A 19,235-nucleotide genomic window follows, 5' to 3' on the forward strand; every position below is an offset into this window, starting at 1 on the left:
GGCTCGATCCCAGGAGTCTGGGATCATGCATGACCTGAGCCGAAGGCAGATGCTTAACGACTGAGCCACCCAGGCGCCCAAAAATTGGGGAAATTTAAAATCTATATTGTGTCCTGCCTGAAGAGTTTTCTGGTAAAGGGCTTTGTTCCCAGGGTAGAAAAATCTTAGTTCTAATTATAATAATGTTGTGTATGCATCTCTATCAGTTATTGAACAGAAAGTTTCAGATGATCATTTTGCCTTTCATTGACCACCCTAGTTCTGGTTGATATACACAAACTAATCTAGATTCTTTTCTGCCTGATTTATAAGAGATTAAAATGATGAAAATTGGTAGAAAGTTATACTTTTGCGATTGTGTTTTTATATGCAATCTTTAAAAAGATAGATTGCAAAGGATAGATCTTTATGGTTCTCTGGAAATATTCGTGAAAGAATACATGTTTTTGGAACCACTTATTTAAAAAAGTGGAGGAAGCTCCTTCTGTGGTTAGGAGGATTCTCAGCTTGTTTTCAGGCTTCTGATACTGTGATAGAATAGAAAAGACTTATTATCTAGCATGGTTTTATTTGTAGGCATGAATTAGTATGTTCTCTTTTTTGAGGACATGCATAGCACAAAATCCTTTCTTATAAATAAATGGAGATGGTTAAAAAATTGGAACTGTACACTGACTTTCCTAATCTATTCCAGAAAAGACATCCTTTCTCCCTGCCCCTCTTCCCCCCACCGTTTTGTTGATTATCATGAGAGGCCTGCTACCAGTTGCTTTAATGATTCTGAAATAGTTTACTGGACTCTCTTCTTAGATTTTTATTTATTTATTTATTTTTTTTTTTTTAAAGATTTTATTTATTTATTTGAGACAGAGAGAATGAGATACAGAGTACATGAGAGGGGGGAGGGTCAGAGGGAGGAGCAGACTCCCCGCCGAGCAGGGAGCCCGATACGGGACTCGATCCCGGGACTCCAGGATCATGACCTGAGCTGAAGGCAGTCGCTTAACCGACTGAGCCACCCAGGCGCCCTCTTCTTAGATTTTTAATTTGAGAATTATTTATCCATTTGGCCTTTTGCTTCCAAACTAACAGAATAGCTCAGTATATTCACTAATTTTGATGTCCAATTTAACTATTTTTTTTTTTACAAAACTCAAATACTATTTCCTTTTCCAAGTTCTGTCTACATCTTCTATAACATAGTAGCATTACATTGTTGAACTTTCATTCCTTATGCTGGTCAAAATATATAGAATAGCTTTGGTGACTCCATGAGTTGCAGTGGTACTTTGGGAATTTAAGGTGATTACTTCCTGTATTTTATTTCATCTCAGTAAAATTACAGTAGAATCTTAGGAAAAACGTTAAAAAGTTTGTTATAGGATCTACAAGTAATATCACAAATTTTTTCTTTTATATACTATGGATTTCTTTTTGTGAAATCCCAAGTATCTTTGACTGTGATAAACTTCAGTTCCTTATATTATAGGGTTTTAGCTCTTAAAAGAAAAATCTTTATAATCTTTTGATAGCCAGACATTATAAGCTTTGAAAAGTTTTATTTTCATATTTTTTAAGTAATTATGATCTTTTTCTTCTCTTCCTCTATTATTTAGTCCAAAAGAAACTCCACCTTCAAAACCTGTAAAGAAAGAGAAGGAACAAAGGCCACGTCACTTACTCACGGACCTCCCTCTCCCTCCAGAACTTCCTGGTGGGGATCCATCTCCCCCAGACTCTCCAGAACCAAAGGCAATTACACCACCTCAGCAACCATATAAAAAGAGACCAAAGTGAGTTTTTGGAGGGATATTTTATTTTATTTTATTTAAGAGAGAATGAGCGGGGGAAGGGGGGTAGAGGGGGAAGGAGAGGGAGAAGAGAACCTCCAACAGACTCTGCACTGAGTGTGGGGCCCGACCTGGGCCTCCATCCTACGACTCCTGAGATCATGACCTGAGCTGAAACCAAGTCTGACCCTTAACCAACTGAGCCATCCAGGTGCCCCTGGAGGGACAGCTTCCTTCCTTACTTTTGGGCCTAAATCTCTCACTTTCTTCCACAACCTACACTGGTAGGATTATATAAAATCGGGCCTAATGTGTATCTTTTATATTAATGGATAAAGGCTTTTCTGGGAGACCTGTTCATCTGCACCCTCAGATACCTACTGTTTTTAGAAAAGCAATGATTTCCCAAATTCAGATATACCATGAACATTGATCCCATTGTATCTTTTGAGTTTGATACTTAGAATATTAAAAAAGAAAAAAAGCTCTTTTATTCAGGGTGTATCAACCATGTACACATAAATGAAAAATTAATAGATGTGGGATGTTTTTTCTTAAGCCACATAAATTGCCATGCGATAAATGTATAGTAGAATCTGGGTTTGATCTACCATTAGCAGTAGATTGTTAGCATTTCTCTCTTCTTTTTTTTTTTGTTAGCATTTCTCTCTCTCTCTCTTTTTTTTTTTTTTTTAAAGATTTTATTTATTTATTTGACAGAGAAAGACACAGCGAGAGAGGGAACACTAACAGGGGAGTGGGGGAGGGAGAAGCAGACTCCCTGCCGAGCAGGGAGCCCGATGCAGGACTCGATCCAGGGACTCCAGGATCATGACCTGAGCCGAAGGCAGTCGCTTAACCAACTGAGCCACCCAGGCGCCCCACTCTCTCTTTTTTTTTAAACTAGGCTCCACGCCCACCATGGGCTTAAACTCACGACCCTGAGATTAAGAGTTGCGTCCTCTACCAACTGGGCCAGCCAGGCACCCGAACATTCCTCTCTTAATAAGAAAAATAGTTACCATTTATTGAGTACATCATATTGCCAATGTTTTATATTTTATTTTAATAGTAGTCCTATGATGTAGGGATTCTTTTCCGATTCAGTAGGTGAGGAAGCCAGTACTAAAGAGAGATTAGAAAGTAAGCAGCAGGGCGCCTGGGTGGCTCAGTTGTTAAGCGTCTGCCTACGGCTTGGGTCATGATCCCAGGGTCCTGGGATCGAGCCTCACATCGGGCTCCCTGCTCTGCGGGAAGCTTGCTTCTCCCTCTCCCACTCCCCCTGCTTGTGTTCCCTCTCTCTCTGTCAAATAAATAAATAAAAATCTTAAAAAAAAAAAAAAAAAGAAAGTAAGCAGCAAATCTATTATTTGATCTTATGCCTTCCTGAAGCAAAAAATCTATCTTAGCCACTGTGAGAGACCATTTATTTCATATCATTTGATTCCTGCCTTTTTAATAAAGAAATTCATAGAAGATTCATGGGCCAGAGAATCATCATAAAAGAATTCTGTTTTCTTCTTTGAATAGGCTTAAGTTTTTAAAATAACTTTTTTTGGTTTGTTTTGTGGGGGCTCTTTTGTTTTGCCTTTTTTAGAATTTGTTGTCCTCGTTATGGAGAAAGAAGACAAACAGAAAGTGACTGGGGAAAACGCTGTGTAGACAAGTTTGACATTATTGGGATTATTGGAGAGGGAACCTATGGCCAAGTATATAAAGCCAAGGACAAAGACACAGGTAAATATTGCCACAAAATTCTAGATGTCAGAAGTTTAAAAATTTAGCAGTACTAATACTAAAGTAGACTTAGCAGAAGTAAATTTCGAGTTTTAATTTGGTTTCCAAAAGTTACTGCAATACTAAAATTTTCCAAAAGAATAGTATAATTATTACTGTTTAAAAATCTTCCTCTTTATCCGTTGTCCATTGTAAATATTTTATAATAAGCTTGCTGGGAATTTAAGAGAGAGTAAAAATAAAATTTATAAGTTGCTCTTTGTTTGGTAAGGTGTAGTCCTTAAAGATAAAATGAAGTAGTTGGATTATTGGCATATTTTAATACTTCAAAATTTTTAGGCCTAACTGAATACTGAATTAAGAAATGCAAGTCTTAAAAAAAAATCAAAGGCAAGAAAGGGAACATGGGTTTGGTTTGGTTTTTTAAAGTATAAAAGTATCTGGCATACAGCAGTAAAGTAAGCCAGATCTGTCTTTCAGAGCAACTCTGGGCATATATTGGCTGGTTCATGATGGTGGCCAAAATACGCTAATTGATAATGTAACAGTTTGAATTTATTGTAACAGGAGAGCTAGTGGCCCTGAAAAAGGTGAGACTGGACAATGAGAAGGAGGGCTTCCCAATCACAGCCATTCGTGAGATCAAAATCCTTCGTCAGCTAATCCACCGAAGCGTTGTTAACATGAAGGAAATTGTTACAGATAAACAAGATGCACTGGATTTCAAGAAGGACAAAGGTAATAGCAAGGAATCATGTTTCTACAGGGTAGATTGGTACATCTTATTTTCCTCTTTTAGCTTGTCTGTTTGACCAACTTCTTGAATCCATACCAGAGTTAAGATGTTAGTTTTGGGGATGCCTGGGTGGCTCAGTTGTTAAGCGTCTGCCTTCAGCTCAGGTCATGATCCCGGGGTCCTGGGATCGAGCCCCACATCAGGCTCCCTTCTCCGTGAGGAGTCTGCTTCTGCCTCTCCCACTCCCCCTGCTTGTGTTCCCTCTCGCTGTGTCTCTCTCTGTCAAATAAGTAAATAAAATCTTTAAAAAAAAAAAAAAAGATGTTAGTTTTGAAGTCTCCTTTTTTTTTTTTTTTTACAAATTATAATAACAATAATGGAAATTAAACCCAGATTTATCAGTTACTCTCTTTTTTTTTTTTTTTTTTTAAAGTAGGCTTCATGCCCAGCATGGAGCCCAAGATGGGCCTTGAACTCATGACCCTGAGATCAAGACCTGAGCTGAGATCAGGCGTCAGACACTTAACCAACTGAGTCACCCAGACGCCCACAGTTACTCTCATTTTTACATCGTCCCTTCTGGTTATTGTTTATAATGCATCCATATTTAGTTTAGTTTTGCACTTACACAGTTTAGAATTCAAAGCAGATAGATCTAAAACAATCTTCAGGTCACATACTGGTTTGTTTTCCTGGGTTTGTAACTTTTGTCTCTTTGGGGGATAAAATTGTTCATTCATACTTACGTTTGAAGTAGTCCAGATATGTCATTCAACCTACTTTTTTTTTTTTTTTTTTAAAGATTTTATTTATTTATTTGTGAGAGAATGAGAGAGAGCACATGAGAGGGGGAAGGGTCAGAGGGAGAAGCAGACTCCCTGCCGAGCAGAGAGCCCGATGTGGGGACTCGATCCAGGGACTCCGGGATCATGACCTGAGCCGAAGGCAGTCGCTTAACCAACTGAGCCACCCAGGCGCCCCTCAACCTACTTTTTTTAAAGCAAATCTGAAGATGTCTTTTGTGAAGAAATGGCATCTGTGAATATAGTCTGGAATGTTAAGAGAGAACACAATTGAAGTACATAAAATTAGGAAGGTAATGGATAAAGTTAAGCTGGGCTTATTTATAGACCCTTAAAGATATTAGCACTAGGGGAGTAGCGCTTCTCAAGTTTAGTAGAAGTAGTTTTTGTTTGTTTTTAATTTTATTAAATGGTAGAAGTAGTTTTAAAGCAAATAAAAAGAGGGCGCCTGGGTGGCTCAGTTGTTAAGCATCTGCCTTTGGCTCAGGTCATGATCCTAGGGTCCTGGGATCGAGCCCCGCATCGGTCTCCCTGCTCAGCGGAAGGCTGCTTCTCCCTCTCCCACTCCCCCTGTTCCTGTTCCCTCTCTCGCTGTGTCTCTCTCTGTCAAATAAATAAATAAAATCTTTAAAGTAAAATAAAATAAAGCAAATAAAAAGAAATTCTGCTTCTGTAACGGTAGTTAGATACATTTATGGAAGTTAGACCAGAATAAAATTAAGAATACTAGATATACTTCTGGGTATTTCTTAACTTCTTCTGATTATAAGAATAGTATAATGTATTGGTAGTTTCTCTAAGGATAAACAAGAAAACAATTTCCTTTAGAGTGGAGCTTACTTTTCCTCTGCCATTCTGTACTACTTATTTTTTTTTAACTTTTTTTCTACCTTTTTTTTTTTAAGATTTTATTTATTTATTTGACACAGAGAGATAGCAAGAGCAGGAACACAAGCAGGGGGAGTGGGAGAGGGAGAAGCAGGTTTCCCGCCAAGCAGGGAGCCCAATGCAGGGCTCAATCCCAGGACCCTGGGATCATGACCTGAGCCAAACGCAGACGCTTAACGACTGAGCCATCCCGGCCCCCCCATTCTGTACTATTTAAATAGTTTACTATGTACTGTTTAAATTCTTTTTTAAAAAAATCATAAAATAATAAATGGATGAATAAATGGATGTGATGCATACCCATTGTGGCAAAATTGAAAATATGGAAGGGTAAGACAAAGAAAATGGCAACCATTTCTCTCCCACTCCATCCCCGTCTACTGCCATCCATAGAAAACCACTATATTATTATCATTTTGATGTATTTCTAAGTGTTGTATGTATGTTATATTTATTTTAGCATAACTGAGATCAGAGTATATTTAGTGTTTTATAATTTGTCATAAGCAATTTGCCATGTCATTAACATGTTTTAATGACTGGGTAAGGCTTAGATGAATCTAAATTTACTTCAAAAGTCTCTTTTGAGCAATTAGTTACCAGTTTATTTTCTTTATTATTATTTATATATAGATAAATCTTTAAAGATTTATTTTTAGTGAGAGAGTGCATTTGCGCGAGCAGTGGGAGAGACAGAGGGAGAGGCAGAGGGAAAGAATCTCAAGCAGACTCCTTGCTAAGCGTGGATCACAACTCAGGGCTCAATCTCGGGACCCTGAGATCATGACCTGAGCCAAAATCAAGAGTCAGACGCTTAACTGAGTCACCCTGGCGCCCCTATTACTATTTTTTAAAGCAAGCTCTACACCCAATGTGGGGCATGAACTCATGACACCAAGGTCAAGAGTCATGTTCTACCGACTGAGCCACCCAAGTGCCCCAATTAGTTACTAGTTTAAAAAATATAATCTGCTTTGAACATTTTTGTTCATAAATCTTTGCATTTTGATTTATTAATATAGTTTCTTAGAAGTAGAATTACTTGGTTAAAGGAATTTTTGTATTTAATGTTAGATTCCTTTTTTTTTTTTTTTAAAGATTTTATTTTTTAGAGAGCGAGCGAGAGAGAAACAGCATGAGAGAGGAGAGGGTCAGAGGGAGAAGCAGGCTCCCCGCTCAGCGGGGAGCCCGATGTGGGACTCAATCCCAGGACTCTGGGATCATGACCTGAGCCGAAGGCAGACGCTTAACCATCTGAACCACCCAGGCGCCCGTTAGATTACTTTTAATGTAAATTATTTATGTCCACCTGTGAGTGCCCATTCCACTTTATCCTCCCTAAGATTGAGTACATCTTTTTAAAAAATTGTCATTTTGATAGGTGAAGTATGATATTATTTTGGATTGCATTCCTTCTGTTACTTCTGAGTTCTTTTCCATGTTTATCAGTTTCACTTATTTTCTCTTCTTTGAGTTGTCCTTTTGTGTCCTGTGTCTACTTACCTTTTGCAGTTTTGGTGTTTTTCTTACTAATTTGAGCTCTTGGCTAAATCTAAGATATTCCTTTAATGCTGTGGTTCTTAATTTTGGGGGGGTTATGGACCTCTTTAAACATTCTTACGGATCCATACTTTAAAAAAATAAGTTCAAAATGTTGCATATTATGTGTTTAAAATATTGCATACTATTTCAGGGAGTTCAAAGAATCCTTGAAGCCTACCCTCTAGGTTAAGAATCCTAGCCCTTATGCTGGTAGGAGACAGAATTTTAAGACTGGATAGATAATTGTCTAATCTAGGTCTAGTACTACTTATGTTAAAATATTTGCCAAAAAAACCCCCAAAAAACAATATTGGCCTTTGTCATCAACACCCTGCTGAAGTGGAAAGATAGCATGGATTTCAGATCTTTTACAGTTCTCTTAGCATACCTACCCTTTTATCTACTTCTAAATTTAAGGAGTTTAATTGGATGGTTCACCTTTCTTTCAATCCTTAAATACTATGAATCTGACCAATAATTTGTACTATATATACTGTGCTATGCCTGGCATATTATGTGAGTACTATTAAATATAACTGAGGTAAAGACTTATACAGAAGTAGCCATAGACAATAATGGCATAGTAACAAATGGGCATGGTTATAACAAATAAAACTTCGTTTTACAGTGACAAACAGCAGCCTGGATTTGGCCCAAGGCTTGTAATTTGCCAACTAACTCAGATTGTAGAAGACTAGTAATACATCTTGATCAGAGCAGTTGTTCTCCTCAAGAAGTAAATAGTCCGAAGAGCACTGGGTTAAGAGTCAAAAGATTAATTAAAATAGTAGTTCTGTTATTTATTATTAGAAAGGGCAAGTTATTCAACTACTCTGAGTTTCAGTTTCTTCATCTATAAAATTAAGTGGTTGTTTCAGAGAGTCCACTCCAAAATTACATTAAAATTTGAGGCATTGTCATTTCAGCATCCTTTTCCTCTTGTTTTTAAAATTTTTTCTTTCATTTTTGTATAGGTGCCTTTTACCTTGTATTTGAGTATATGGACCATGACTTAATGGGACTGCTAGAATCTGGTTTGGTGCACTTTTCTGAGGACCATATCAAGTCATTCATGAAACAGCTAATGGAAGGATTGGATTACTGTCACAAAAAGAATTTCCTGCATCGGGATATTAAGTGTTCTAACATTTTGCTGAACAACAGGTAACATAGTAACCAAATGAGGTTAAGCATTTTCTCCCTTCTGACCCAATTAGTTTCAGCTAGTTAGTTGGGGTTATAGGTAGACCCAGTGATGCAGTTTCTTGCGTTTACATACATATGATAACTGTACTGTAGGAACATCTTATGATGGGGTACTCTTATGAGCAGAGTCTTCAGACTCAGTGTTGGTAAGGAATTAACAGAAGTAGGATTGTAAAGGTTTTTTAATTGCAAACATTTAGGGAATCACATCCTACAGGAATATTCAGAGTTTTTTTGCCATAGTTAGTAAATGTTATTGTGGTCCTTGGCAAATTAAAACACACATTGAGTTCTCAGCGTAATTTCTCCCTTGTTTAAGTGGGGAGAAACATGCCTGCTCTTATAGCTGCTCTTGAGACTTTCTCTGTTACCAAATTTCAGAGTAAACACAGATGTAGGTGGTGGTTGACCTTTCTGCCAAGCACTTACTCCCCAGGTTTTAATAGTGTAAACAGACAGGAATTTGGTGATGAACAGTGCTAAATCTTCAGAAGTTTTTATCTGCTTTCTTTCTCTCTGGCTATTTGTCTAAACTACATTGGTGATATCAGGTGTATTATGCATACTAGTCTTTGGTAAATAGCCCTACCTATCGAATAAAAAGCAGGTCTGATACTATTGAAGTTATACCAGTGTTTGGTTCTTTAGGTAACTGGGCTGTTTATAGCCATCTTTGTCTGATTCACCCATTATTTTATACATTTCTGTTCAATTTAACAAATACTATTATCTGGAGAGAGCTATAGAATGATTATGACTTATTTCTCATCTTCGTGGAGTGAGGTAACCAACTATCCTGAGTTGCCCAGGGACTCTTCTGGTTTTATTTATTTTAAGTTTGTTTTTGTTTTTGTTTTTTTAGAGAGCAAGCAAGCAGGGAGGGGGAGGGGCAGAGAGAGGATCTTAAGCAGGCTCCATGCCCAGCACTGAGCCTGATACAGGGCTCAATCTCACACACTGAAATCATGACTTGAGCTGAAATCAAGAGTCGGGCAGTTAACCGACTAAGCTACCCAGGTGCCCCTAAAGATTTTTTATTTTTAAGTAGTCTCTACACCCAGCATGAGGCTTGAACCCAGGACCCCAAGATAAAGAGTTATATGTGCCACCAACTTAGCCAGCTGGGTGCCCCTGTTCTGGTTTTAGCAGTGGAAGTCTCCCAGGGGATAGATGGTCATTAGAAAGCTCAGAGTTTAATAGGGGAGCTAAACAAATAAATCACTCAATTCAGTAAATATTTATTAAGCACTCCTCCCCCCCCGACACACACATGCTTTTTAAGTAATCTCTACACCCATCATGGGGCCTGAACTCACAACCCCAGAATCAAGAGTTCATGCTCTACCCACTGAGCCAGCCAAGTGCCCCTAAGCCTCACCCATTCCCGCCTTTTTTTTTTTTTTTTCCTTGAATCTGGGAGCATCTGGGAAGATGTAATTTTGATGAATGGATAGGAATTTATCAGAATGACAACAGAGGGTTAAATTTCTAAGCAAAGAAATTACATGGGCAAAATCACATAAATATGAAAATTAACATGTAATATCTGGGAAAATGTATACAGGGGTCAGTATTACTAGGGCAAGAAGAGTGAAGCATATAATGATGCGAAGCTGGATAGTTACAAGGAGCCAATTTAAGGATCTTGTATATCTTGCTAAGGAGCTTATACTGTCTATAGGTGAAAGCCATTGAGCGGTGCTGGTTTGGCTAATTTTTTGTTTTCAAATTATACAGTTAGGGGCACCTGGGTGATTCAGTCAGTTGGACATCAGACTCTTGATTTCAGCTCAGGTCATGATCTCAGGGTCGTGAGATCGAGCCCTGCATCTGGCTCTGTGCTCAGTGTGGAGTTGGCTTGGGATTCTCTCCCTCTGCCCCTCTCCCTGCTTGCTTGCTCTCTCTCAAAAAAATAAATAAATAAATTATACAGTTAATTTGGTTAATTTTTGTTTTTAAATTACACAGCTAATGCATTATTTTAAATTATTTTGTATGATGTATATAATTATTATATTTCATACTTAAATACTTTTGTGAGACAAAACATGATGTTAAAAGATTATTCCTGTCACTATCTCTGTTACCCACAATTTTCGTTAAAGCTGGGCTTGGTTAATCTACATCCATAGTAGTAATGCTTCAAGAACTTAATGATGGCTGTCACCTTGCAACTTTCTGGTCTATAGCATATACTTTTTTTTGGTTCCTTTTGCTTCTCCAGGGGGCATGTCTCAGGTCAGGGAATAAACTGCAGTCCTGCTTGGTGACCTTTCTAGTGGGTCAGGCCCCTCCCTGTCCCTCACTTCCCATATTCAGGAAGCTGATGAGGTTCTAGACTAAACTGAACTTCCTCTTCAGGTTGCTAAGCAGGATGCAGGAGTCTTATGATCTAACCTGATCCATCCAGCCTCTGCTTTTGCCCATTTGGCTCTGTTTACACAGAGGATTCTGGGTGAGATGGCCTGGAGAAAATGGTAAGGAGCCCTCAGCTGGACAAGGAAGTGAAAGCAGTTGATGGGAGAGGGAGGAGAGCAGAGCTGGGCTCCCCGATGTTCATTTTATCTTCATTACACAAGTATAAATGAAACTAAGTCATTTTAGATGGTGGAGAGACACAATTAGTTTTCTCTTTTAGAAAAATCAATAAATGGTCATTCTAATAGGGTATAGACTAGAGGCAGGGAGACCTATTAAGAATACCATAAGAGGGGCGCCTGGGTGGCTCAGTCGTTAAGCGTCTGCCTTCGGCTCAGGGGTCCTGGGATTGAGCCCCACGTCGGGCTCCCTGCTCCGCGGGAAGCGGCTCAGGTCATGATCCCAGGGTCCTGGGATCAAGCCCCGCATCGGGCTCCCTGCTCCTCGGGAAGCCCGCTTCTCCCTCTCCCCCTGCCTCTGTTCCCTCTCTCGCTGTGTTTCTCTCTGTCAAATAAATAAATAAATAAATAAATAAAATTTTTAATTAAAAAAAAAAAGAATACCATAAGAAATTGTCAGTGTTTAAACTAACCAAGGCATTGCTAGTAGAGATGGACAGGATCACCTCTGTGGATCAATAGACTTTGGTGAGTAAATTAACGGTAGAGAATGAATGAAAGGACTTTTAAGATAACTCACAGATTTCTGACTTAAACTAACTAGATGGGTGGCATAATGGTCAATATAGGTAATATAGAAGGAAAGCAGGATAGGTGAGTGGAGAGTAAATCCCTTTTGGATATGGATGTTGCATATCCAGGGTAGTGATATCTAATAGTCATATGGTCACATTGAAGTTCCAAACTAGCAGTATAGTTTAGGAGTTACCAAGCAGAGAAAAGGTGTCAGAAAATGGAACCCAAGGGAATGGTTAGAAGGATACAGAGAAAATAAGGAAATAATCATGAATGTAAAATAGACAGGTTTAGGGGCACCTGGGTGGCTCAGTTGTTTGAGCGTCTGACTCTTGGTTTTGGCTCAGGTCATGATCTCAGGGTCCTGAGATTGAGCCTGGTGTCTGGCTCCACACTCAGTGCAGAGTCTGGGTGAGATTCTCTCCCTTTCCACCCCTTCCCCTGCTCACACTCTCTCTCTTTAAAATAAATAAAGAAATCTTAAAAAAAAAAAAAGGCAGATTTAAGAAGGGGATGGTCCTATATGTCAGGTGATGCAGACAGATTATAAGACTTGAGAAGGAATCTGAAAATTAAAAGGTCAGCATTGACAATGTGTGGCAAGTTGGTGGGTAGCACAGTTAATGGGAAGGTGATGGTGGGTGTGTCTTTAATTTTTATTTTTAAGGTTGCAGAGGTTTGAGCATATTTAAATAGTAAGGGAAAAGAAAATAGGGAGAAGCTAAGATTCAAGAAAGAACCAAAATAATTTAAAGGAGCAGAGTTCTAGAGGAGATGGAATCAAGGCCACAGGTGGTAATGGCCACAGTTATAGGTATTGATTATCCTTGAACAAGAGAGATTGACACACTTTTTCTGTAATTGAAAGAAGAAAGGAAGGCTATATATATATATATATTTTTAAGATTTTATTTATTTATTTGAGGGAGAGCACAGAGGGAGAGTGAGAGGGAGAAGCTGACTTCGCGCTGAGCAGAGAGCCCGACGCAGGGCTCAATCCCAGGACCCTGAGATCACCACCTAAGCCGAAGGCATACACTTAACCAACTGAGCCACCCAGGCGCTCTGAAAGGAAGGTTATAGATGCAATTAAGATTATATAGGTAAAAGATAGGATGTTAAGTAGCTCCCACCTGATGATTTCTGTTTGTTTTTTTTTTTCCTTTTTTAAAAATTTTTAAAGATTTTATTTATTTATTTGAGAGCGAGACAAAGATAGCAAGAGACAGTATGAATGGGGAGGAGAGGGAGAAGCAGGCTCCCTGCGTAGCAGGGAGCCAGATGCGGAGCCGAATCCTAGGACCCTGGGATCATGATGTGAGCCAAAGGCAGATGCTTTACTGACTGAGCCATCCAGGTGCCCTATGATTTCTCTTTTCAATGAAGAAGGTCATTTACTGAGAGATGAGAGGGTAGATTAGGAAATATGCTAGGTACTTCGTGATGTTTAGGTCTAGCCTAATTTTCCATAACTCTATCTCTTGCCATTTTAACTTTCAGTCCTCTGTGCCTTCCAGTCTTGGATCGTCTCAGGTTCTAAGAGTGAAGATGCTGAGAAATTTGAGGAACCCTTTATGTCTCATTATAGGGCTCAAGTTTGCTAGTCCTTTTCTTTTTGCTTTTCTTAGAATTTGCTTGTAAATTGAAATAAAAATGACATGATGTTGGGGCAAGTGGATAAGGTGCCCAATAATCTTTACTAGGAATGATAAGGGTTGATTTAATGTAAAACTGTATTGCCAGTAGTTACTTTGTTTTATTTATTTATTTATTAAAGATTTTATTTATTTGAGAGAGAGACAGAACATGAGCGGAGGGGAGGGGCAGAGGGAGAGAGGGAGAAGCAGACTCCCCGCTGAGCGGGAGCCTGATGCGGGGCTCAGTCCCAGGACCCTGGGATCATGACCTGAGCCGAAGGCAGAAGCTTAACCAACTGAGCCACCAGCTGCCCCAAGTTACTTTGTTTTAATATTTTGTCCCATTGCCCATACTTTGAGGAGCACCTCCTAGCATAGCCTCTTTTTTTTCTACTGTCTCACTTTTCTGTCTGATCTCCACTTTCAGGTACCTGAGATATCCCCAGTACCTTAAAAAAAGAGTGAGCTGGCTTTTCATTACCCAGGAAGTAACACAAGTGATAAATGTGAAGAATTTAGATAAATATGATTAATCCAAAATAGTTAATAGTTTAAAAAGTTTTCTGACATTTTGTGTTATAGTTTATTAAAGTATTACTTGACATCACTGTCAAGGACAGAATGCTTAGCAGAGTGAAACATGGGTGTGATCCCTTTAAGGGCATGGTGCTCAAAAGTGTGGTTCTCAGGGGTGCCTGGGTGGCTCAGTCAGTTAAGTGTCTGCATTCAGCTTGGGTCATGATCCCAGAGTCCTGGGATCAGGCCCCACATCTGGCTCCCTGCTCAACAGGGAGTCTGCTTCTCCCTGTCCCGCTGCCTGCCGTTCCCCCTGCTTGTGCATGCGTATGCGCGTGCTCTCTCTCTCTCTCTGTCAAATGAATAGAATCTTTAAAAAAAAAAAAATGTGGTTCTCGGACCAACAGAATTGGCATCATCTATGGGCTTGTTAGAAATGCAAGTTCAGGGGGCGCCTGGGTGGCTCAGTCGTTAAGCGTCTGCCTTCGGCTCAGGTCATGATCCCAGGGTCCTGGGATCGAGCCCCGCATCGGGCTCCCTGCTCTGCGGGAAGCCTGCTTCTCCCTCTCCCGCTGCTTGTGTTCCCTCTCTCGCTGTGTCTCTTTCTGTCAAATAAATAAATAAAATCTTAAAAAAAAAAAAAAATGCAAGTTCAGGGGCGCCTGAATGGCTCTCTTTTTTTTTAATAGATTTCCCTTTTTTTTTAAAGATTTTTATTTATTTTTTTATTTGAGAGGGAGAGAGAGAGCACATGGCGGGGGGAGCAGCAGAGGGAAAAGGAAAAGCAGGCTTCCCGCTGAGCAGGGAGCCTGATGCGGGACTCGATCCCAGGACCCTGAGATCATGACCTGAGCCGAAGGTAGATGCTTAACCCACTGAGCAACTCAGGCACCCCAAGGGTCTGACTCTTGATATTAGCTCAGATCTTGATTTCACAGTCATGAGTTCAAGCCCCATGTTGGGCTCCGTGCCAGGTGTGGAGCCTACTTTAAAAAAAAGAAAAATGCAAGTTCATGAGCCATGACCACCTGACTTGCATCTCTGGGAATGAGGCCCAGGAAACCTTTAATAAGCTTTCCAAGTGATTCTTATTTCATATTAAAGTTTGAGAACCCATCTAAGTTCATAGTTGTATATCTTTATGGTATAGGAAGTGATGGCAATATGTTGGTAAAAGGGGCCTCATACATCATAAAAATCATGTGCTCAGGTCAAAGCCATGTTCCCTGTTTGAAAAAATCTCCTATAGCCATGGTATTACTGTGGTTTACTTTTCATCATGAAAAAATAAATTATAAGAAAAAATTGAGACACGAATATAATAATACATATACAGGTAACATTATATTTGCTTCCTTTTAATTTTTCTGCTTGAGTTATTTTAAAGTAAATTACAGACACCATTATGTTTGACCCTAAATGCTCCAGAAGATTATTACCTATTATCTTCTAATACTCAGTTCATATTTTACATTTTTTCACTTATGTTAAAATGTCTTTTGCATAGCTAGTCTGTTCAAACCAGAATTAAAGTTTATAAACTGGATTTGGTTGTTAGGCCTCTTAAATCTCTCATAATCTAGAACAGTTCATTACTTTTTTCCCCCAATAATAAGCATTTAATCTAGCAGTTTTTAGTGACTGTTGTTTGCCAAGAAATAAAATAAATATTGATTTAAGGAGTCAAATCCAAAAACACAGTAGTAGTCAAAAAAGAAAACCGTAAGATTTTGTAAACCAAAGTAGTCAAAAGAGGCTTAATCTGGGAGAGTGACCATTAAGAACAGAACTAAGAGAGCATAGGTTAAAATTCATTTTTGTAATTCCTTTAACTCCTAAATTCATGCATTACTGTTTAGGTATAATTAAGAGGCAGCTACTGTTAACTTTTATAAAAATAATTTTTTTTTTGTTTTACAGTGGGCAAATCAAACTAGCAGATTTTGGACTTGCGCGGCTCTATAACTCTGAAGAGAGGTGAGGCATTCATCAAAATTACATGTGTGAAAAAAGGAAAAAATCCTTTTTATTCTTGGATATTCTAGTATTCTGCAAGTTGCAATAATTTCAGTTTCTTAATTTTCTAAATGTGTTAATTCTGTCTAAATTATTGAATCAGCCTTAGACTGAAATAAATCAACCCAGATTGGAATGCAAATTATTTTTTCATCTCCTACTTCTGTCCAGTTTACTTTTGAACTATTAGATTGCTATGGAGCTGTTTTGACAATCCCATTTTCAGTTGGCAGCTATTTCTATTTGCATTTACTTGTACAAGTTTTTTTTCATCAGAAGCTATTGTAAATTTATGTCATGGTTGTTTTTTACATTTCAGTCGCCCTTATACAAACAAAGTCATCACTCTGTGGTACCGACCTCCAGAACTTCTGCTAGGAGAGGAGCGTTACACACCAGCCATTGATGTTTGGAGCTGTGGGTAAGTCTCTCTGTGCTTTTCTCTTTTTGTAATTTACATGTTGTTGAACTTGTATCTGTTTTCTCTCTCTATTGGCTTTTGTAGCTTTTCTTTAAGTTCGAAGGGATAAGGATAAACTTTTAGCCAGAATTCAGAGAAATCTGTTGAATATTTCCTAATATCAGAGACATACTTTTTTTTTAAAAAACATTTCCCCAAATGTCTTTTTTTTTTAACTTAGTTTGAATTGAGATCCAAATACATTCAAATAAGGTCCACAGATTACAATTGATTATCTCAAGTCTTTTAATTATAGCTTCTCCCTCCCATCTCTTGGAGGAGCCTCCCCATCTTATAATTTCCTTAGAAGAAACTGGATTTTGGTGATTGCATCTTCACTGTGTTTTTGTTATTTTAGCATGGTTCTCTATCCCTTTTATTTCCTGTAAATTGTAGGTGAATTCAAGTTTGATTTCCAATCACCCACTGATCCTGAAACTATTTTACAGGTGGTTTTGAGTACTTCTGATAGATTATGGTCAATGATACATCAGAGTTGGGGGTAGGAGGCATTGGGAGCCTCTGCCCAGAGTACAGACAATAACTGGATACATTACCTCTAGGGAATTTAAAAGCAGTAAAACAATCCAGTACAAATTAGTGTGCTGTTTATTATCACATTATACAGGCAGTTCTAAACAATGTTTGTTAAAATATTCCTCGCTAACAGGGCAGATTTACACACATACATACACACCCCACTTTACGTAATATACAATTATCTCTTTTTGAAATGTTATCAGCTATTAATGATCCATCTTCATTAATTCATTTGTGGTTGTTTTGTGATGGTGATATTCTAATTAGATTATTCCTTCCTGGGATAAAGAAAACATCTATTTTACTAACCCTAGATACGAGTCATATAGAAAAAAGTAGAGATAAAGATTTAATTCTTTCATTTTATTCACCAGTTTGTTTTTTTTTTTTTAAGATTTTATTTATTAGAGAGAGAGAGCATGAGAGAGGGGGAGGGTCAGAGGGAGAAGCAGACTCCCCGCCAAGCAGGGAGCCCAATGTGGGACTTGATCCCAGGATCCTGGGATCGAGCTCTGCATTGAGCTCCCTGCTCCATGGGAAGCCTGCTTCTCCCTCTCCCACTCACCTTGCTTATGTTCCCTCTCTTGCTGTCTCTCTCTCTGTCAAATAAATAAAATCTTAAAAAAAAAAATAAAGATAATGAGGTGGTTTCCTAGTATCCTTCAAAGATGACCAAAGAGAGGGTTTAGGGCCTTTTTTTTTTTTTTTTTAAGATTTTATTTATTTGACAGAAACACAGCGAGAGAGGGAATACAAGCAGGGGGAATGGGAGAGGGAGAAGCAGGCTTCCCGTGGAGCAGGGAGCTTGATCCCAGGACCCCAAGATCATGACCCGAGCCAAAGGCAGACACCTAATGACTGAGCCACCCAGGCGCCCCAGGCTTTTTTTTTTTTTTTTTTTTTAATTTTTTTTTGTGTTTTATTTTCTTTATGAACTCTTGGATTTAAACTTTTTTTTTTTTTTTTAAATCCCTCTATTAAGACAGAGTGCGGGGGAGGGGGGTAGAGGGAGAGGTAGAGAGAATCCCAAGCAGACTCTCCACTGAGTACAGAGCCTTATGTAGGGCTCAATCCCATGACCCCAAGACCGTGACCTGAGCCAAAATCAAGAGTCAGATGCTCAACTGACTGAGCCACTCAGGTGCCCCAACGTTTTTAATGTGTTTTAATCTTACATTTATCATCTTATTCCTATTCACATTTTCCAGTGTTTGGTCCGTGGAAGTTTAGTGGGTCCTTCCGACACCCATAGTGTTTGATAAATAGCCTTCCTTGTTTTCTGGTTCCAAGCTTATCCTGTTCATTTTGTGCCCCATGCCTGGAATCAGCCATTCTCTAAAGAGTCTTAGTTGCTTTTAGGAAAATGATATTTAGAGACAATCTGTGTTAGGAACATAGACATTTTTGGGGTGCCTGGATGGCTCAGTGAGTTAAGCATCAGACTTTTTTTTTTTTAAAGATTGTTTATTTATTTATTTATTAGAGAGTGAACAGGAGAGAAACAGCATGAGAGGGGAGAGGGTCAGAGGGAGAAGCAGGCTCCCCGCTGAGCCGGGAGCCCGACGTGGGACTCGATCCCAGGACCCTGGGATCATGACCTGAGCTGAAGGCAGTCGCTTAACCAACTGAGCCACCCAGGCGCCCGAGACTTTTTTTTTTTTTTTAAGATTTTATTTATTCATCTGAGAGAGAGAGCACACACAAGCAGGGGGAGTGGCAGAGGGAGAGGGAGAAGCAGGTTCCCTGCCGAGCAGGGAGCTCGACACAGGGCTCAATCCCAGGAACCTGGGATCATGACCTGAGCCAAAGGCAGATGCTTAACTGACTAGGCCACCCAGGTGCCCAGACTTGGCCTGTTCTATACACAGAGAGGGAACCTGGACTTTAGGCTTAGGAGAGCTTGCCCTGGGTCACCTGGTGGTGGAATTGTAGAGCTCACATTTGAACCCAGGCCTTTTGGGTGATTTCATTATATGTCCTGTAGTGTATAAGCCCCCCAACACACACACACACACACACACACACACGATTTCATTATATGTCCTGTAGTGTATAAGCCCCCCAAAACACACACACACACACACACACACACATTTCCCCCTTACGTGAATGGCCTCACCAGCTGTTCCATCTCAGCCACCACTGACCAAGGATCTACCATGCTTCTTCCTGACACTTACATAAATGCCATCCCTAGGAGGTAGCAATTATTGTTGCTTTTTTTACTGTGGGAAAATATACAGATGCCTAA

At 39.2% G+C, this 19,235-nt stretch overlaps 1 protein-coding gene across 3 annotated transcripts in view; it reads left to right on the forward strand.

Moving 5' to 3' along the window:
* Positions 1-19,235, forward strand: part of CDK12 (cyclin dependent kinase 12) — a 50,329-nt gene that overhangs the window by 14,295 nt on the left and 16,799 nt on the right. For all 3 annotated transcript variants that reach the window (XM_021704175.2, XM_021704176.2, XM_044921895.1), the window contains exons 3-8: positions 1,617-1,793; positions 3,388-3,527; positions 4,095-4,265; positions 8,471-8,660; positions 15,889-15,945; positions 16,304-16,405. In XM_021704175.2, the coding sequence (XP_021559850.1) occupies positions 1,617-1,793; positions 3,388-3,527; positions 4,095-4,265; positions 8,471-8,660; positions 15,889-15,945; positions 16,304-16,405 (837 nt within the window). The remainder of the gene's footprint in view (positions 1-1,616; positions 1,794-3,387; positions 3,528-4,094; positions 4,266-8,470; positions 8,661-15,888; positions 15,946-16,303; positions 16,406-19,235) is intronic.

The sequence above is a fragment of the Neomonachus schauinslandi genome, chromosome 15 (assembly GCF_002201575.2).
Source record: "Neomonachus schauinslandi chromosome 15, ASM220157v2, whole genome shotgun sequence".
In the NCBI taxonomy this organism is placed as follows: Eukaryota; Metazoa; Chordata; class Mammalia; order Carnivora; family Phocidae; genus Neomonachus; species Neomonachus schauinslandi.